The sequence below is a fragment of the Ictidomys tridecemlineatus genome, chromosome 7, assembly GCF_052094955.1.
Source record: "Ictidomys tridecemlineatus isolate mIctTri1 chromosome 7, mIctTri1.hap1, whole genome shotgun sequence".
NCBI classification, from domain to species: domain Eukaryota; kingdom Metazoa; phylum Chordata; class Mammalia; order Rodentia; family Sciuridae; genus Ictidomys; species Ictidomys tridecemlineatus.
The window spans coordinates 15867896-15890604 of record NC_135483.1 but is presented as its reverse complement, the minus strand read 5'-3'; the positions used below and the strand labels follow the sequence as shown (position 1 = coordinate 15890604).

Genomic DNA, 22709 nt, shown 5'->3' with positions numbered 1-22709 from the left:
TTTTTCAACCAAAGACACTGTTGAGTAAATAAGAAGGCAAACCACTTTGTCTGATATTGGGATAAAATTGTCAGCTTTTCAGGCTGGGTATGTGGCTCAAGCAGTAGCGTGCTTGCCTGGCATGCGCACGGTGCTGGGTTCGATCCTCAGCACCACATACAAATAAAATAAAGATGTTGTGTCCACTGAAAAGCTAAAAAATAAATATTAAAAAGAAATTCTCTTTTTAAAAAAATAAAATAAAATAAATTTAAAAAATTGTTAGCTTTTTTTTGATCAGTATTTATAAGTTTGCTAGCAACAAATTACCCTGGTTTTGTTTTTTTAAAAATAGCTTTATCTCATCTTTTTGAAGGATGTTTTTGCTGGGTGCAGGTTCCTAGATTGACAGTTATTTTCTTTTAAGTACTTAAAACATATTATTGTCATTTTGGTTCTCTCTATGAGAGAAGAGCTACTATTGCTTTGAAAAAACACATCTTTTCCCCTCTCCTTGGTAGCTTTGTTTCATATTGAACTTTCCATTGGTTTATAAGACGTGCTTACTGTAATTCTATTTTTCTTTGTCCTTCTTAATTTTTTGGAATTGGCCAAATGACTCACCTTTGAGATTCTAATTAATTACTTCTAAAAGTCTTTTGTGTTCACCTGCCTCCAAAGCTCTTGCCTCTTCCATTATTTTCTTCTCAGGCCACAGTGTGCTTTTTCTACTGAACTAACTCACTAATCCTATCTTTTGCCAAAACCAGTATTATATCCATCTAATGTGTTCTCAATTACAGATACCATATTCAGCTATAGAATGCTCATCTAACTTTTATAAATTTATAAAGTCTTTGTTTTATCTGTAATTGTCTCAAACATGTTATAGTTATTTTAGAGTTCTTGTCAATGTTTGAATCACGTGTAGGTCTATTTCTTGTCTATATTTTTCTATTAGATGTTAATCATGTGATCCTGTTGTTGGCATGCCTTAGAATCTTCAATTCATTTCCAGATGTTATATATATAAATGTTACAGAGTTCTGGTGACATCTTCCTCCAGAGAAGTTTATCCTACCTCCTGTTAGGTTCATAAATTTAATTAAACCCAACCTGGCAAATCAAATCAGAGTTTCAAACCTTGGCATAAGTTTCAGTCTACCTTTGATTTGTCTCTGGCCCCAAATTCCCTAGTAAAGATCACCTAAGTGTCTCCAGACCTCTCTTGCTAGGTCCTGAATCATGTTTGTTTTGTGAGGTTTTATGTTCTGTACTCCATCCTAAACACACAATTTTACAAAATTTTTCATGGGGAATAACATAGGCTTGAGGCTCCCCCATATCTTTACCAAAAACTCTCTTGGTTTCTGTCCCTTAGCAGCTAGCTTTACAAAATACAGAAGCAAAATTTCTAGCCTCCTGGCTGCAACGAGAATTGATTTTCCCTCAAGATAAATGCAGCCACAGAAGTCAGCTCAACTCTAAAATGTATGCTCCTCTTTGGTGATGTGCCTCATTGAATTTCTACTTCCTTTAAGCAGATGAGTTCTGTATTTTACTGAGCTTTTCTGCTAGGGGATGGTGGTAATGGATTTGACTATTGCTAGGCACTACTAACAGTTGGATTACCCATTCTTTCCCTGTCTGAATGGAAATCGTTATTGCATACTAGGTATGTAGGGGCAGATATTTTTTCATTTATAAGTCATCTAATACCAAGTGGTCACTTTAAGACTGAATAGAGAGAAAGGTGCATTTCTAGAGGTAAATGCAGTCACTGCATGGAAACTTGAACAGATAAGTGTCTTATCAGTGGGGGAAAGGTAAAGAATGAATACTTGGTAGCTAACATGGTAAACTGTAATAGACACCTAATTATCACCCAAGATTCCTTTTTCCAGCTTTTGGCTATACACTTAGCCATACATAATGGAGGTATTGACTTTTTTTTAACCTCAATGTGTTCATTTTCAGAAGTCTGACAGATACGTAGTGTGGCAATTTAAAAGTTGCTCCAAGCCCCTTTATCTTTCTTTGTGGTTTCTCCTTCCTGGGTATAATGTGGATATGATGACTTGGGCTGAAGCAGCCATTATGAAGTGATTTTTTAGAAGAAAGCTATATATGATGAAGCAAGACAGGAATCTAGACTTCTGACCACTTTCTGGAGTGTAACACTTAGTCCAGCTCTGGATAAATACTACAATTTTCCATGAGAAACAAGTTTCTATTTTGTTTCAGCCACTATTATTTGGGGGTTTCATTGCTTGCAATTAGATCTAAACTAATCAGGAAAGTTTAAGAAAACAGTTCTCAAAGTACAGAGGTACGGTCTGCAGACTTCCAGTTTTTTGGTTGTTGTTTTTGTTTATGGGATTGGCAAAGTCAACACATTGTCATAAGGTACTAAGGTGGTATTACCTTTTCCACTAAGGACATGCCCACTGATGGCACAAAGCAATGATGGAATTCAAGATCTGGTGGTGTCTGCCTGTGCTCCTAGCTACTCTAAAGGCTAGGGCAGAAGGATCCCTTGAGCCAGCAGTTGAAGGCAGCCTGGGCAATATAGTAAGACCCCACAAGGAAAAAGGAAAAAGCAATGATGGATAAAAGCACCTGAGATTCCATCAAGACACCAGTAGCCACAGTGTTCTTCTTCATGGTCAGCTGGGAAATGTCATTGTCTTCCTTGCAGTTGAAGGGGAAAAGTTTTGTTCGATGTTCTTCATAAGGCAGTGGATTTACTTATTTTAAATCTTGACTCTTGAATATACTGAAGAAATGAGAAGTGTGCACAAAGTACTTCTGGGAATAACAAAGTATGGTTGCTGTCTTGAGGAAAAGCACTTGTGAGGCTGTTCTGAACTGTGAGACAAGCTAGGGTATTCAGACGTGGGTACCTGACAGGCATTTTCTCAAACATGAATAAAGTGAATGTCACTATAAAGAAAATTAAGGGTATTTGCTACCAATGATAAAATTTAAGCTTTCAACTGAAAAAAATCAGAATTCTGGAAAATGTGTACCTGCCATCTGATCTTGACAATGTCTCAATATTTAAAAGGCTTTTTGAAAATGAGATTGCCAGTCATATTAAACATGATTTAAAATTTTTATATTCTGAAGTATATTAATTTTGGGAAGATCTGCATACCCAGTGAATTGGTGATTCCAAATGTTACAAAAATCACAGAGAAAAAGTTACAAAGTACAAACAGAACAATGGATGTTAATGCAACTCAATGCAAAATTTCATGCATAGGGTCTCTGATTCTCCATGGCAACTAACCTTTTAGAAACTACAGAAATCCAGTCATACTAAAAAGCTATTAAAATATTCCTCCAGTTTACAACCACATATCTGTATGCAGCAGAATTTTCATTTACTCCAAACAAAACAACATATCAAACAGATCAAATGCAGAAACAGATATGGGAATCCAGCTGTCTTCTATTAAGGCAAACATTAAAGACATTAGCAAATAATATAAAATAATGCTATTATTTTCACCAAATTATATTTCTGAAAAATAATTTTCATAAAATATTTGTTAACATGAAGTTGGCTTTTTTTATTTTTTAGTTCTTGATAGACCTTTATTTTATTTATTTATTTTTAAATGGTGCTGAGGATCAAATCCAGTGCCTGACACATGCTATGCAAGCACTCTACCACTGAGCCACAACCTCAGCCCAACATGAAGTTGGTTTATTTTTAAATTAGTAAATGAATTTTTATAATTTGTCAGTTTTCATTTCTAATATAGTAAATATTTATATACCACTTAGACACAAAATTCCTTAGTTTTTTTTTAAAAAGTAAAGGAGTCTTGAGGCAAACCTAGAAAATCTTAGGCTTATGATATTGGATTTGAGACATAATTGCAAAGCTGGTATTTCATGAGAACATGAGGAGAGCGTAAAAGTACCATAAAGCCCAGAGTTGGGAAAATAATACCATGTTTAGAGAGAGAGGGAGACAGAAAGATTCTAGAAATTGTAGACAAATTCTTTCATATTAACCTTCAGGGAAAATGTTAGGATAGACTAAACAGAAAGTAAAGTGGAAACCATTAGCTCCCAAATAAGAATAAATCATGTCACACCAAGGAATATTTATTTTCCTGCTAATTGGTTGAAAAAAATTATGAACATATTGTATTTCCCATTAAGCATTTGATTATCAGTTATAAAATGGTCTGGAGAACTAGTAGTAGATTAACCAATCTGCCTGAAGCAAAATGTGACCAAGTTCAGAAGTGGTACAGAGTATTACACAGGAAGCAGTACGTAGTACTGACTCAGAACAGGCTGAGAGTCAAGCCAGAATTCAAGTGTCTAGAAAGAAATCAGTGATTTGGATAGCAATGATCACTCATCAAATAGATAACCACTGAGCCATCTACCACATGCCAGGTGCTGCACAGAGTATTAAACAGAGAGGCAAGCAAGAGAGATGTGTTAGTCAGCTTTTTGTCACTGTGACCAAGATACCTGACAAGAATAACTTAGAGGAAGAAAAGCTTATTTTGGCTCATGGATTCAGAGATTGAGTCTGTGATCAGTTGGCTCCACTGTTCTAGCCCAAAGTGAGACAGAACTCCATGCAGAAGGGCTTGTAGAAGAGCCTTGCTCACCTCATGGCAGCAGGGAAGCAGAAAGAGGGGGAAGAAATCACAAGGAAGATACCTACTTCTAGGGCACCGCCACAGTGACCCACCTCCTCCAGCCTCACTCCACCTGCCTACATTACCACCCAGTCAGTCCATTCAAACTAGGATGGACTGGTTAGGTCACAACTCTCATAATCCATTTCACCTCTGAATATTCCTGCACTAACAAGAACTCTTGGGGGAACATCTCATATCCAAACCATAACAACAGAGGAGATGTCATCTTTTACAGGACTAACTCTCAAGCATAGTCAGGTCTTGTCCTCTTATAAAATGCAGACTCTTTACCAGAGTTAATATGAAAGAAAGAACAATTAAAGCTGTTAATAATAGAAAAATGAACTAAATTAATTTAGATTTGTTCTCCCAAGTAGGGGTGAAGAAGAAAAATTACTTGATTCACATGCTTTTAAAATAACAGTATGGGACAAAAAAATGCATTCTGATAACTATTCCCATAAGTCTATGGTTGAAAAGAAGAAAAAATAAGAAAGAGAAGAAACGCAAATGCGTGAAGGAGATGCAGAAGACTGAGACACTGCAGAGAACATTGGTGCTGGGGGAACCGGCATTCGAGAAAGATAAAGCTGTGATTCTAATTATAGTATCTCTTGAGTTCATTGGGTTGGCTTAACATCATCTTTTAAACCCCATTTATGGCTAACATCTATATAAGTTATTTATAAATGAAAAAAACTATATAAATGCTTAGTTTTCATATTATTAGCAAAAGCCAAGTCTTTACTGAATTTCACAATTCTCACAGAAAATTATTTGATCCTTCTGTGTTTGAGAATTTTCTTCATCTTCTCCCAAAGGAGTTCCTTTAAGTCTTCAGTCTTCAACCTCTATTTCATTTACTTAAACAATTTAATTTCTCAAAGGCCTACTTTAGCTTCTCAGTCTTCATGCTCAGAAAAAGGTTTGCTCAAACTCATTTATTTATAAACTTAGGTAAACATATCAATGGCATTCATAGTTTGATGTCATAAAATTTCATTTGAATATCAGTTCAAAACACCATGTGTTTCATATAATTGTGAGCCAGACTGGAAAATCAGGGAATCCCAAATTCTGACACTTCAAAACTAAAATGGTACATGTCTCTGAATTACTACTCCATTTCTAAAAGTTAGAGAAGAAAAAACTAATTTCAGTGTTAGTTAGAACTCATACACCAAAAGCATTTATTGCTTTGGTAAAAACAAATGGTCTGTTGGGTTTCACAAAACGAACCCTCTGGATTTTGCTGATGAATATCCACTGACTTTTTGAATTTCAATGTCACTTCTTCAAGCTTCTGGACTATTTTCTTCTGCTATCAGTAAATATCCAACAAGTATTAATCTTAACATTTAAGTATTAATCTTTAGACTTAATTCAGACATTAGCAATAAGAAATAAACAAGTAAACATTTAACAAAGCATTCCAAAGTGGAATATATTCACATGTATGAGATTTTCTTAATACCAGTCTTATAGAACTTAGCAGGATTCCTTCTCTCCACAGGTATCTGTATCATTTATGTTTTTACTTTTTTCAGGCTTTCCCTGACCACTCCCAGTTATGACCACTGCAACCCTCTACCCACCTTGTTTCATTCATCGCCATAGAACTCCCCATTATCTGACAAAAAGAAAATACCTAAGTGTATGTTTGCTTTTCTTTGTCCTTTTGCCCTTCCAATGCATTCCATAAAACCAATTTCATGATGATAGATATTAGTGCCTTGGGCTATTACTAACATACAGTATGCATTCAAAATCACAGAACCTGTTAAAGGAATCTTGAGATTATAAATACAATTTCCCTAGGTCATCAATGAGAAGATGACCCTTGAATATGGAGACAATAAGAAACCTAAACAGAGAATGTATTCGATAAAGTCCTTGAAACTGACATCCCTTTAATATAGTAGTTAAGAACGCAGACTTTACACATAGACAAAGCTGAATTCCAATCTGCTTGTAATAGTGACATCATTAGGAAAATAACCTTGCTATGCCTCATTTACTCATTATAATATAGGGATAGTAATAGCACCAACAATGTTGTTGTTATGGTGATTAAATGCGGTAACGTGTGAAATACTTAAGTATACAGCAACAGATAAGTGTTTAATAAAAGGGAGCTCATACTGTTGTTAATATCATTACCACCATCCCACATAGGTTCCAAAGCCTATTTTCTAATACTTCCCAATTAATTTATGGTTAAGACTGCTATCTACTTTCTAAGTTCATGAAACTGAAAAAGAAGCAGACTCGAGAAATAAAATAGCTGCCAAAAGCAAGAGAAAAAAAAAAGCAGGAAAGATGGAAAAACACAAAAACTAAATTCCCAAGGTAATAATACATTACAGCACAATAATTACATCCGTGAAGAAGATGACAAGCCACTAAGAAAAAAGTTGTATTACCTTTAATATACTGTTTTCAGATGGGAAGAATATGTAATTTTAAAATGAGGGGCTGGAGGTGTAGTTCAGTGATAAGAGTGCTTGCCTACATGAGAGAGGCCCACACACAGTATAATCCTCAGCACTGAAGAAAAATAATTTTAAATTAATCAGGTTTACTTCCAAGTAGTTTATATGATCTTTTGATGTAAAGTATAAACTTCCATTGTCTTCAAAATTTACCTTCTAGAGAAAAAGAATAAAATAAACCAGGCATTGTTAAATAAATGGTTTGGATATCTCTGCAGTAAACACCCAAACAGTATGATTTATCCAACCTCTTTTGCAACTTTTTTATGGGATCACTCCTCTTATACTCTGTAAGGAGATAATGTCAATTGTGGATATCAGAGGTGGTCATCAGCAGTTCCATTTACTGTCTCAGTGATGTTATTCCCACCTTGTAACAAATCTGCATTTATTAATCAATTCCCTTTAATGACAGAATAACCAAGACTCTCTAAGATTAGAAAGAAAATCAAATTTTAAAATCAAACCACATTCCAAATTTCTTAAAAGATATTTTTTTGTTCAATTCCTTTGTAAAAACATTGGTCACCATTTAACATACAGTGCAACAAAATGCACTCAGTTTACATGCATCAACAAGTCAATAAATCATAATACAGGGACAACATGAATTTCAAGCAGACAATACTGAAGCAGGTCATGTTGCATTAACCACAGCTCTAGTGTTCCTAATAGAGAAACAGTTAACACAAGAGAAACAAAGAGTTCCAGTTTCAATCTGAAATAGGATTCTTTGTGGCAAGTAACAAAATAAGGATCACATGGAGTTATTACTTTAAAGAGAACCATTTCTCAGAAATCACTTTGTGCAAAGCACTGCCTTAAAGCAGAATAAGACCTTGAAAAAAAATGTATACCTTCAGTTATGTCAAAAGGGTTTCATTTTTTGAAAATCATTTACCTGAATGATTCAAACTTTTATTGTGACTAAAAATTAAAACATCTTAAAATGTGAAGGTTATATTCCATGTTTTGATCACTTAAATAATTTTGAATTTTAATTTTCAATTAAATTTAGAGATTCCATTATTAACTAACTTAATGACAGGGCTGGATTATTTTCAAGAGCAAAAAAAAAGGAAATCAATAATCAAAAGTCCTTTCTAAACTGAGTGAGGTGGTGCACATCTGTAATCCTAATGGCTCGTGAGGATGAGGCAGAAGGACTTAAAGTTCAAAGCCAGCTTCAGCAAAAGCAAGGTGCTAAGAAACTCAGTGAGACCTTGTCTTGAAATGAAATACAAAATAGGGCTGGGGATGTGGCTCAGGGCCAGTGCCCCTGAGTTCAATCCCCAGTTACAAAAAAAGCCCTTTCTAAACTTATAGGTTGATTTTCTGGAGATGAGATTTGATTAATAAAAAGAAAAGCCAAGTACCATAATAAAATACTTAAAAATAAACAGGACAGCAATCAATATATAATTTAGGGACAAAAGCACTTATATTTTATCAAAAAAATTAAATAAGCACTCTAATCCTAGCAAACTAAAATTTAAAAAAAATTATTTTTGGTGTCCATGTGAGATACAATATTATATCCTTAAGATAATTTTCTTCAAGATATCAGGTTGTTAATCTAAATTTGATCAAATGAGAATGTCGTGTTACTTGGCCTAAGAATTTTATATATTTATTTTTATGTTACATATTTTCCTTCTTCCCGCAAAATCTATGATTAATGGATATCAGCACTAAATTACTGTGAAGTACAGAGAAGAGAATTTATGACAAATTTTCTGGTGGAAAAAAAATCTCCCTGAAAATGAGAGCTCAAAGTAATTATGTGCAAATGAAACTTCAAAATAAGATTCCTAAATATAGCCATCCTACAAGTTTGTCTTTTGCATCTATTTAGCAACATAATTTCAAAACCAGAATAGTAAATTTTAATTTTTTTCTTCCATGATGTATTTAATTATTCTGTTACAAATAAGAGTAATTTTTAGCACAAGTAACAAGCTAAATGCTAAAAAATTTAACAGTTCAAAAATTAAAATTTAGGATTCAGACACAGGTATACTTAGGTCAGATATATAAGAGTGAAAATAAGCGATTTTAACCAAGTATATGCTTTAAATGCCACAAAAGAAAAAGAAACACTAAAAATGGGAGAAAGGATTTTACCTCATGTAACTTGACTAGACTACATAACAAAAACAAAATATAAAATATTCAGTTTTCACTTCAAAAGAAATTATCCAGAAATAAAATTCACTACACAAAATATAACAAGGTTAGGATTATAAGGATGGGGTATTCAGATGAGAAGATACTACTTTGTGGGGGATGGAAATCCTTCCTAAGCAATAATTTGTATCTCATTAAACTTCCAAACATAAACTTCACACTTATACCACAAACTTTTCTATTTTCTACTTCTCTAAAAAAAAGAAATTTTAGCTTCTTAATTTCCAAGTATCATGTCAAATTCCTTAGTTCACTTGATTCCACAATCTCTAATTTAAAAGACTGTAAAATAATAATTTTCTGCCCCTAAAGAGTCTGAACCTGTGATGTAATTATTCACAATAAGGAAATTAAAGGTAAAAAAAAAACATAAATAAGTACACTTGTTAGCATCTATGTTTTTTTAAAGAGGGAGACTGTAATTGCTCTGTTTAACCCCTGGCTCTTAAGACGGTATGGTCAGAAAATTAAAATGAATAATATATACTTAAAACCTGTATTTATTTTGAATAGATGTGAGAGTTAAGAAAATGACTGAAATTATATACTGTAAATGTTTACTGTGAAAGAGTACAAAATTGATGTTGCCAAAAGAGTAAAAAAATTTTTAACTGATATTAAACATCTTAAATAATTTGGGAAAATACCCTTAGGTTGAAGTGCAACTATCAAGAAACAACAGCGCAAAAAAAAAAAAAAAAAAAAAGCTTTCATGCATGTATACATGTTAAGTAACAAATAAGCAAACCCCAAGTCAGTACAGTACATCAACAACTGAGACTTAAATAATATTTTGATATACAAAGAAAGAGAAGGAAAAGATAAAATTGTTGACAGCCATTGATGAAAAAAAGCATCTCAACAATTTACACAAAATGATACTAAAGAGTTTCTTTTAAAAAGATGTCTTAAGAAGACCAAGCCACAATAAGTTAGTGTTTTCCATAACACATGCTGAATTATTTGATCCCATATCTATACATTGTTACTGTCTTAATTCCTAAATGTTGTGACAGCATATATTTAATAACTGAGGTACATTAGTTTACATCTTTTTATAGGTACTCTAAGAGGATGAATTTTCCATTTCCAGTTTTTCATCGTCTTCACCTCCTCCAAAGAAAATCAAAGGAAACATTCCTAGAATGCAGCCAATAGTCACCCCAACAGCTTTGCCCTAAGGAAACACAAAAGAACATTTGAAAGTTACTATATCCCTGAAAGAGGTATCCTTGCTTAAGTATCTATTACAATAGACAATTACCATGTACTAAAATATTTAACTTGATCAGTTGATCATAGTAATTTAAATATTTTTAAAAAGCTACAAAAATATCCCAGAACAGGTCAATTTAAAGTTTGAAGCAGGGCTGGAAATGTGGCTCTGGTAGAATGTTGCCCTATCATGCACCAGGTCCTGGATTCAATCCCAGCACAGCAAATAAATATGTACATAAATAAATAAATAAAAATTTAAAAACAAAGTTCAAAGTAACCCGGAAAATCATCTTAAAAACATCATCAAAGAAATATTCACACTGCAACACTTTTTAAAAATTGTACATATAAAGGTCAGAAAATAGGAAGGTAGGATAAAAACTCCTAACAACTACTCTCAAAATATTTGGATTTGCTGTATCTTGTATATATTTATTTTCTACATTTATTCCCATGTATACACAATTACTTATAGAAAAAATAGTTATGTAAACACTGCTTTATTCTCTGCTTCACTTCACACTCTAGAGCAACCCCTGTTACAATAAACTTTCCAAACTGTTACATACATTTAGTATGCAGATTTCTAAATGCCACTTAATTGATGGTCTATAATCTCCTTAAAGCTTTCCTTCCCATAAAAAATTCTTTAAACTGTTTTTCACCATTACAAGTGATCAGCAATAAATATGTCTGTTTTTACTTCTTCCCAATAATTCATTTAAAAATCAAATATGAACATTTGTGCATCTTCAAGGCTACAGTCATGCTGTCTACTCTGGACAAAACTACATATGCATTCAGTATATATATATATATATATAAATTTCACTATATGTGTATGTTTACATATACATAAATTTTCTGCAATCTCACCCACATTATGAAAATTTTAAGTTGTTTGCTTCCATATATCATTTTTAAAATTTGCGTTTCTATGATGACTGTCAAGTTTAAACATTTTTCAATTAAGTTTGAGTTCTCCATACAAGCATTGAAAATTTACTATGTGTCAGACTCCATCCTAGGTATACCAAGGAGATGGGGCCTGGCCAGAGGTAGTCTTTCTTTTCCAGAAACTTCCATTAGGTATACAAAGGAAGACAAAATATGTCCTGTCAAACACTACAGATGTTATGACATTTTCATAATCTACATTCCTGAATAAAATGTCTTCTTCTATTAGAGCCTATATTTTTTCTAATAAATTTTAATAGTAGACATTATTTCAACAAGAGCTTGTATAACATTTTTTTCAACTTTTGCTATTTTGGGGTTTCTTTATTGGTGGTGGTGGTGGTAATAGTTGTATGCCCATGCTTTATATTAATAGTCAAATCTGTCATTTTCATTATTTCAAAATTTTAAAAGGTATAACTCCTTCAAAGTTTTAGAAAGACAAAATTTAAAAGTTTAATCCTTAATTCTTATTTGACTTCAACATCTGTATTCACTGATATATCTTTAGAGTCTATATTAGGTTATAAGACTCCCTCCTGCCAGCAGACTCATTTCTCTCCCCCTTGCTGATTCTGAAGAAGACAGCTGCAATGCTGTGAAAGGGTCTATGGAGAGGGCCATAGGCCACGGGACTCTAGGACACGTGGCTGTCCTCTGGCCAAAAGACAGCCAGAAGTTGGGACCTTTACAGCACAAGGAAATTAATTTTGCCAAAGAACTGTGAGAACTTGAAAGTGCATCATTTCCAGCTGAGCCTCCAGGCAACAACCAAGTCCTGGCTGCACAATGACTGCAGTCTTCTAGGGGACCCAGCTGAGCTGTGCCTGATCTCCCGACCCAAGAAAGTGAGAGGTAGTAAATACGTGTTGTTATAAGCTGCCAAATTCATGGTAATTTTTTATATATGAATACATAGGCATAAATAGGAGCCTGAGAGTTTGCATTTCTAACAAGTTCCCACATAAAGTTGATCTTGTAGATCTTGGCACCATCCTTTGACAACCACTGACCTATAAAATCTTACTATTTCTCAAGGTTTTAACTCTCACCTAACTTTTCAGTGGGTCTCCATGACTTTCCTATTTAATACTCTAATCTGACTCTATTGTAGCACTCCCAATACTTTTGTTTTTAATTCTCTTTATGTTTATGAATTTCTAATATATCAAAAAAATTATCATGTCTTTCTATTGTCTTGTCTCCTCTTTTGCTGGAACACAAGATCTATCAGAAAGAAAGAAAGAAAGAAAGAAAAACCTCTTTATTAACTGATGTATTCAAAACTCCGAGATCTGTACAAGGTGCATAGTAGGTGAACAATAAATATTTGCTAAATGAATGCGATGATGACACCTATCATCTCTAATTCACACCTCTCTAACTCTTACCTTTAACCCTAACCCTAATAAGTATCACCTTTTGAATATCCTGCTAGCATCTTATACTCAATAGGTCAAAAGCAGAATTCTTCATCTTCCCTTCCCATCGGCTCTTCCTCCTTTTCTTGACTTAAATATGAAAGAAGTTGGATGCTACCAGTTAAGTCTTCACTGGCTGACTATCACCTTGTGTGAGGTATAAGCTCCTTAGCAGGGCATACACTGTGCCTTTCCTGTCTGGTTCATGCTTACTTCTCCAGTGCTGTTTTTGAATACAACTCTATCCGCAACTACTACATAGTACAGTCACAAAATTCCTAATTTTCTGTATTTCTCTGAATATTCCCTTTTTCTTTATCATACCTTTTATTTGCTAGACATTATACTCAGAACTCAACTGTTTTATCTAGTAAATGTCTCATTGATAATTCAAAAATAGCTTAAAATCAAGAATTACCAAGAAATCTCCCTACCAAAAAACAATCCCCCCCCCAAAATGTTATTTCTCCTTCTTGTGCTATTGTTATACCTTGTGCATAATTCTATTACTGCATATGTCATACTAAATGATAATTTTTATACATGTCTTTCTCCCTAAATGAGTGTCTTAAGGATAACTATAGTTAATTATTCATTTTACATTCTCCAATCTCTGGTACATAATAGATACTACTCCTTAGGATTAACTGAACTGTATAAAGATTTTTTTTAAAAAATCAAGTCTACTTATAAAAAATAAGGAGCCAATACATAAATACTTATTTTTATAAAGACTTCCAAGCCTGTATAATTTTTGTTAACTGACTTTACTCAAATCAATTTTAGTCTCAGAGTTTTCAAGATACTAAACTTAGTGTCATTCTTTGTCTAGATCATATAAATTACTTACCAAATCATATAAATTCATTGTCATAGATCATATAAATTACTTACCAAATGTGTACTAACACGTGTTTGCCACATGTCAACTTGCTTTGGTGTGAGGTCAGGAATTGACAGGCCTAACCTGGAAGCCAAAGCTTCAACATAGCCTGCAAGTCTTTAAAAAAAACAAGATAAGAGAACAGAAAATGAGTTTTTAAAAAGACATGCAAGTGTCCTCATATAATAAAACAATAATTATTGCAAAGAGAAACAAGATAATTTTACATGTGTACCTGGCACTACAGAAATGGCAAAACGGTTCTTGCAACTTTTATTTTTAGCATATATAAATATACCCAGTTTAGGAATATTTTCATATTAACATGTTTCATAGGTAAACTGACTCAAAGCAATTATTCTCCATCATTATCTTAAAAAGACCTATTCAAGATACATAAATTTTTTTTACAAATAATAACAATTTCTGTACTTGTTCCAAAAATCAAAGCAAAGTACCTTAATTAGTATAAATTAATAACTATTATCAGAAACAAAAAGGTTTTCTAAATTCATCATATTTGTATACTAAGACAGGCAGCCTAGAATATTCAGGTTAACCTCAAGTGTTTTATCAATTCTAAGCTGCTATCACTTAAAAGATATAATTTTAAAGATATAAGTTTTTGAACTTCAAATAAAAAGTTTGTCAATTAGGCTATGCATACCAGCAATCATAAAATGGATCCTGATACTAGTCAGATATGTTAAATTTTTAAAAACTATGCACCTAACCCATAAAATGTAGATCTGTTATTTAGTGGCAGTAAAAATAAGACAGAAGGGAAACAGTGCGTAAATATAAAGAATCCTAGTAAAAGATTCATCTCCAATTTAAAAAAAAACTTTTATGATAACAATCTAAACTCAAATGAATATAAAATCTACTAGATCATTTGGATCTACTAAATATATCAAAAAGCTACTAAGTGATAACATTATCATTATTAACCTTAAACTTGGAAACTGGAAAATGGAACATTTAAGGGGTGATATCATGATAGATTTATGTCACAAATTCCAGGAATAGAAATTCTGATCATGGTCTTAAAGTAAAGAAATTTCATTTTTAACAGTAGTTTTGGCCCCAAACTGTTCTATAAAAGCCTTAATACAGAAGGTTAGACCACTTATAAAACTACCTTTGCCTAGATTATAGGGTGAAGTAGACTTCTACTACACCCATATCCAAATCTCAAAACATAAAAAGGGGGCTGGGGTGGTGGCCCAGTGGTAGAGCATGAGCACTAAGCATGTGTGAGGCCCTGGGTCTGATGCTCAGCACCACATATAAATAAATAAAGGAATTGTGTCCAACTACAAAAAAATAAAAAGGTCGCTCAAGGGGTTGGGGTTATGGCTCAGTGGTACAGCACTTGCCTAGCATGTGTGAGGCCCTGCGTTCAATCCTCAGCACCACATATAAATAAATTAAATTAAGGTATTAAAAAAAGGACACTCAAATTAGCCAACAAAGGAAGGCAGAAAATCAAAGACAGAGCAAGATGTTTATCATAATAATTAATGCCAATTTCTTAGGGCTCCCAAATGTAGAAAGCAGCCCAGGCCATTTGGTACTTGAAAGAGAGAAAGCTGCCCTTTTCCAAGTAGCCATCCGCAGTTTGTTTCATCATTCCTGCCACATGAAACAGAGAACAAAATGGCATTCCCCATAAAAACTGGATCAATACAGGGATGTCCTCTTTTACCATTTCTATTTAACATAGTTCTTGAAACTCTGGCCAGAACAATTAGACGAAAGAAATTAAAGGAGTATAGACAGGAAAAGAACAACTGAAATTAGCACCATTTGCTAACGATATGATTCTATAACTAGAACACCCAAAAACTTCACCAGAAAACTTCTAGAACCAGTAAATGAATTCAGCAAAGTAACAGGGTACAAAATCAACAACCATAAATCAAAGGCATTTTTGTATATCCGTAACAAATCTTCTGAAAGGGAAATGAGGAAAACTACCCCATTTACAATAGAAAAAAAGAAGCTTGAAAATCAACCTAACAAAAGAGGTGAAAGACCTCTACAACAAAAACTGCAGAATGCTAAAGAAAGAAATTAATAAAGATCTTAGAAGATGGAAAGATCTACCTTGTTCTTGGATAGGCAGAATTAATATTGTCAAAATGACCATACTTACAAAAGCACTATACAGATTTAATGCAATTCTGATCAAAGTCCCAATGACATTCCTCATGGAAATAGAAAAAGCAGTCATGAAATTCATTTGGAAAAAATAAGAGACCCAGAATAACTAAAGCAATCCTTAGCAAGAAGAGTGTAGCAGATAGTATCACTATATTGGATCTTAAACTATACTACAGAGCAATAGTAACAAAAATAGCATGGTATTAGCACCAAAATAGACTTGTAGACCAATGGTACAGAATAGAGGACACAGAGACTAACCCACATAATTACAGTTATCTTATGTTAGACAAAGGTGACAAAAACATACACTGGAGAAAGGACAGCCTCTTCAACAAATGGTGCTAGGAAAACTGGAAATCCATATGCAACAAAATGAAAATTAAACCCCTATCTCTCACCATGCAAAAAAACTCAACTCAAAGTGGATCAAGAACCTAGGAATTAAACCAAAGACCCTGTGCCTATGAGAAGAAAAAGTAGGCCTAAATCTCCATAATGTTGGTTCAGGCCCTGGCTTCCTTAATAAGACTCCTATAGCACAAGAATTAAAATCAAGAATCAATAAATGAGATAGATTCAAACTAAAAAGCTTCTTCTTAGCAAAAGAAACAATCAATCAGGTGAAGAGACAGACTACATCTTGAGAGCACATTTTTACCCCTCACACATCAGATAGAACATTAATTTCTATGGTATATAAAGAACTCAAAAATCTTAGCACCAAAAAAAAAAAAAGAAGCAAATAACCCAATCAATAAATGGGCCATGGAACGAACAAATACTTCTCAGAAGGTGATATACAATCAGTCAACATATATATGAAAAAATGTTCAACATCTCTAGCAATTAGAGAAATGCAAATCAAAACTACTCTTAAGATTTCATCTGGCTTTAGTCAGAATGGCAGCTATTAAGAATACAAACAACAAGTGTTGGGAAAAAGGCACACTCATACGCTGCTGGTGGGACTGCAAATTGGTGCAGCCAATATGGAAAGCAGTATGGAGATTACTTGGAAAACTGGAAATGGAACCACCTTTCAACCCAGCTATCCCACTCCTCAGTCTATACCCAAAGGACTTAAAAATAGCATACTACACGGACACAGCCACATTAATGTTTATAGCAGCACAATTCACAATAGCTAAACTGTGGAACCAACCTAGATGCCCTTCAGTAGATGAATGGATAAAGAAAATGTGGCATACATACACAATGGAATATTACTTAGCAATAAAAGAGAATAAAATCATGGCATTTGCAGGTAAATGGATGGAGTTGGAGAATATAATGCTAAGTGAAGTCAGCCAATCCCCAAAAAACAAATGCCAAATGTTTTCTCTGATATAAGGAGGATTATTCATAGTGGGGTTGGGAGGAGGAGCATGGAGGATTAACCAACTCTAGATAGGGCAAAGGGGTGGGAGGGGAAGGAAAGGAGCATGGGGGTAGGAAAGACATATGGAATGAGATGGACATCATTACTCTAAGTACATGCATGAAGATATATAGTGTGACTAAACTTTGTGTATAACCTGAGATATGTGTAGTATGAATTGAAATGTTTTCTGCTGCCATATATAACAAATTAGAATAAAAAATTTAAGAAAAAAGAATATTCAACTAAGAAATTTAGTTCTAAGACACAAAGAAAACTTATTTTAAATGCTTCTCAAATAAAGGAAAATGGAGCAAAGAAAGAATATAAGGACATAAATGAATAAATAAATGGACCTACCCAAGTCCAGCTAAATCAGACACAAGATTTCCCAAAGCAGCAGCTAAAAATTTGAAAAATGACATGTAAATTGTTACATAAAAGTCAGAAAAATTATGATAATATATCAATATGTGACCCACAGAGCACTGGTCTAGGAGGGTAATTACATTAACTATAAAAAATTATATATTTAGAAACTCATTGTAAAGCTTTCAATCTCAAGAGTTCAAAATAGAGTATGATTCTGAAATTATAATATTCTACCTCTATATAGTAATAAGTTTCTTTTTTTCTGTAATAGCAGCCAGTTTCTGTTTTGGTTTCAATGCCAAAACACATACATGATATTTTATAATTTTATCTTTCATACAATGTATATTTCATATTCACATAATTGGAAGTTAAAGACTAAAGCCATACATACAGCTCTGAATTCAAGGGAGTCAAGGAAAAGAAACATTACTGTCAGGAACTCATTGACTTCATGCTTTTCACACAATAAACAACAAGGAACCATTTCCAAAATTTCACTATCATGAGCAAAGTGGTAACAGAGGCAGAAGGAAAGGGGTTCAATCTTGTATTCTGCTTTTCTGCTTTTCTAACCAACTAGAAAATAATTTAATAGAGACAAAGGATAAACAGATCTGAGGGTAACCATGAATTACCAGACAAACTTGTTTTAATATAGACAATATGACAGAAAACTGTTACCCATTAATTAACATGAAATATCTAAAATTTCTTGGAACAAAGTGCTACATATATAAAACTAAGAATCAGATGATTAGGGCTAAGAAGATAAACAGATATTTCAATTAGTAAATTAATTTCAAATAAATTATCATCTTCTAAACCTAACCTTCTGAAATCTTCTATAAAATACATACCCAGGAGAATAATAACATTTGCTATTATTATATACCTGCCATCGTTGAAATTCCCAAAATAATTCCAATAGATAACTCGATATGGGTTCCCTGAAAAATGATTAAGAAAAAAATCTTAAAAATTAAAAAAAAGTGACTATAAAAGAATAGCAAACTATTAATAAAAATGGGTAAAACAGTTAAATCAACATGTTAGTGCAGCAAAATATGGAGAAATATGCATGTTATGAGGTATTTCACTTAATTATTAAATATATTCATTCATGCAGAAATAACATTTTTATTTATTAAAATTAAGTCTTTTAAAAAACAAAATAATAGCCCATATAGAGATATAATTCATCATTTTAAAAATCTAGAATTTCTATTTTTCTATCACAGAAAAAGATGGTTTAAAGCTCCTTGAACACAAAGACTAACTCTCATAATTAAATTCTAAATGATATATCTCTACTATTGCTATTTACTGAAAGATTAAAAAGACTAAACCAGTTCCTAGAGAAACTGAAGTTTGTAAAATTCTCCTTGTAAGATTTAGTTCTTTATCCATTAAGTAGTGAAAATATATGATTTATTCATAAATAGTAACAGCATTTAATATAATACACCTTACGATAAAAATAAGACCCTAATCCATTTCCACTGAATTTATTTATAGACAGTTAAATATTTTCTACATTTCTATTATCGTTCCACTGGTGGTGGGGGGGAATAAAGCTCATATATTTACTTTCACTTTAAAGCAGAACTGAAATAAAGAAGATTGTACTACTCTAATGGCCTATTTAAAACAGAACAAAGAGGAAATTCTAGGATCTATTGTGCTAGTACAGTTCTAATGTATGAGCAAGCCTGCAACAGGTAGACTTAATTTTTAAGAGCCCTCTTAAATAACACTGAATACTTGAAAATTTCTTTAAATTTTTTTTAAAATCTCAATGATGTTGATACAAAAATGTCCTATTATATAGAAATATTGCATTATTTATCCACTGTCTACAAAACTGAAATAATAATCCTTAAGACATGGATGTGCCTGATATACAAACGTCTCCCAGGCACTTAAAATGACACGCTTTCTAAAAGCACCCAAAGAAACAGATTTCTGGAAAAGGAAACAAAAAAGTAAGGAAAAAACAGGCACAGAAATAAAAATGAAGATGCATATCTTTATATGTGAATGTAAAAGAACTGGAGCAACACTAGAAGAGAAGCATCTCACAGCTATAGCATATAATAAATATATACAGCACTTTGAAGAGTGATGAATCTTTGCAATACATGTATTTAAAAATATTTTCATGCTTAATTACTTGGTTGAACTTAAACATATTTGGGTCCTTCTAAGACCATGAAAAGACTCATGTAAATTCAAAGACAGTTTGAGGAGAGCAATTGACCCTCCACTTCTTTACTTTGTGTCATAGTTATGTCAAATTTTGTATTAATAGGCAAGGTAAAAATTATAAATAAATCTAATAGTAGTTGTCTTAAAGTTACATCTTAGCTCATCACCTTAATACAGTTAATCTATTCTAGACTCTAAAATGTTCTATCCTAATTAAAAGTCATTCAAAAAACATTAAAATATAAATTATAAAATCCTAAAAATCAGGCAAGGTGATATAGTCCTGTAATCTCAGCGACTCAGAAGGCTGAGGTCAAAGGATTACAAATTTGAGGACAGTCTCAGCAATTTAGCAAATCTCAAAATAAAAAATAAAAGGGCTGGGGATGTAGCTCAATGGTAAAGCACCCTAGATTCAATCTACACTTCTTAAAATAATAAAATAAAATAGAAAGCAATCCTATAAAACAAAAATATAATGAACTATGAAACCCAAGGATTAGTATTAATAGCAGCCAATAATAAAGGTCTAATTTATGACAAACAATTATACAAGAATCTGCTTTTATGACTACAAAAGTAGCAGCCAGAAAAGGACATCTAATAGGAAGGCAGAAAAGGTCAAATGTCACGCTAGACACTAGGTAAGATACGGCATAAGAGAACAAAATAAACAAGGAGCTTCTTACTAAGTCTTAAAACAGTCACAGCTGTTCTATAATATGAAGAGAAAATCAGTATTTTAAAAAATAAAAAGGTAAAAAACATTCTTACAATGGTAATGATCACTTATTTTCCTTTTCACAGACTACAGTTATATTATTTATCCATTTGAGTCTTAGCAGTTTATTACAAATGCCTCACCAGAAACTGTCCTGTCAGTCTCTGAACTGGTCTGCGGAGCATCTGTGCCACACCTATCACTCTTTGCAAATGTTTAAGGCAGTAATTTAAAATATTTATTTTAGTAAAAAACAGTGATTTGTTTTAATATAGCTGGGTTTTAATATAAACAGAGTAAGGAATTATTACAAATTTGGAATTAAACATTTTAGGCCTAAAAAAATTAGTCTACTGTCAGTTACACTAATAACAAGGAATAGGCCTGAGTAACACAAAATGATAATCAACCCTAAAATAATCTGACTTTTGAATGTGTTTTGGTGGCTGTTTTTAAACACAGATATCTATTACTTTAAATATTTATTCTTTTTTAAAAATGATGACCATACTGTGAAGGTATTATTCTAGATTTAAGAAACTAAAAGTTTCCCTATTCTGACCTTTCTTCAAAATACTCCTATACCCCTCTTCCTGCAAAATATATCACATGATTCCCTGTAACAAGGATACTCTTTCAGCTTTTCAGTATTTAAGGTCTGTCCTATTATGGTGAAAAACATAATGGTTATAAAGATGGTGGCATGGGTACTAGCTATCAATAAAGAGAACCCAAAATGCTGAATAAAACCATGCCAAACTGAAAGAAATATTTACCACAGAGACTTTCTATTCATGAGCACATGAATCTTGGAGCACAATCTACTCACAAGCACATGAAGTTACAAATTTAACAAAACGTAGTTTCCATTATAATTAGATTTGATTTACATTTACTCTTTAATCTAGACAACTCAGATTTTAGTCACTTCAGAAAAGCAGTGCAGTTCTAAATAGCTGAATAAATCTCTCACATTCACAGGTACACAAATAGACCAATTTTATTCTTTTGTGTACATTAGGAAGATGTCATAAACAATAAAAAAACACTAGCATTCTGGAATTCTATTTTAAGGCCTTCACTAAATGTGTCAGCCTATAGAAATCTGATCTTGCCAGGTTTCTTTACTAAAGAATCCTTTGTGTGCATGCCAGATCATCTTCTGTGATGGTTTATGCAGCAGAATGCCATGTGCTGTATGAGCCCTGTGACTCTCCTCCACCAGGTGAATGGCTGAACTTTGTGAGTGGCTAATCTACATCAATATGGACATCAGAGCTAGACTATACAGCAAACAAAGCTATTCTAGAATGAACCAACATTAGGTATTCTTTAAGCAACTTCTATAATCTACATAATGTGAATTACTTTTAAAAATATCTACTTTGAAACCAAATCTTGTATTTACATTCACTTGCAATCCTGGTGAATTCAAAAACACAAAAAGAAACCCTGCATCTCTCATGTCATTTCTTCATAGTCAATAATCCTAAGATTATTTTTTTTCAGTAGACTCCTTCAATGTAGTATATTTATAGTGTTAATCATAGATAATAGAACTTTTAAGAATCACTGAAACTAACAACAAACTCTCTAAGCTCTAAGTTAAAGAAGCACTTTGATTTTCTCAAATGAGTTCAAGTAAAATCCCTACCTAGGAACTCTTAAATTGATATCCATAAATAATTGCTACTTTTACCACCTCACAGAAAATAGATAATAGACCTTCAATCTATTTACTTCTAACATCTGAGAAGAAAGAATTCACATTAAGTATTCTAAAACTATGTACTAAAAGTTGTTATTACCTTACAATGATCAACCCATTCCATTTGGACAAAATAAGAGAAAAGTGAATAGAACACTGGATGGTTTTTGAAGACTTGCATTTTGATCATGGACCTATTTCTGTTACAAATATAAACCAAATGTTGGTATACATTGCCAAAAGGCATTACTAATAATAAGAAATGCATATCAATCAATTAGGATACACTTTTAAGAAGCATCCTTACATTTAAATGACCATATGAAGGGGACTACTATAATGC

General features: G+C 32.8%; 1 protein-coding gene across 2 annotated transcripts in view; it reads right to left on the bottom strand.

Moving 5' to 3' along the window:
* Nucleotides 1–3075: 3075 nt before the first annotated feature.
* Tmem65 (transmembrane protein 65) overlaps nucleotides 3076–22709 on the bottom strand; it is a 54129-nt gene continuing 34495 nt past the window's right edge. For both annotated transcript variants that reach the window (XM_078016727.1, XM_078016728.1), the window contains 4 exons: nucleotides 18625–18679; nucleotides 17718–17760; nucleotides 13822–13927; nucleotides 3076–10508 (listed from right to left, as the gene is read on the bottom strand). In XM_078016727.1, the coding sequence (XP_077872853.1) occupies nucleotides 10398–10508; nucleotides 13822–13927; nucleotides 17718–17760; nucleotides 18625–18679 (315 nt within the window). In that variant the 3' untranslated portion in view covers nucleotides 3076–10397. The remainder of the gene's footprint in view (nucleotides 10509–13821; nucleotides 13928–17717; nucleotides 17761–18624; nucleotides 18680–22709) is intronic.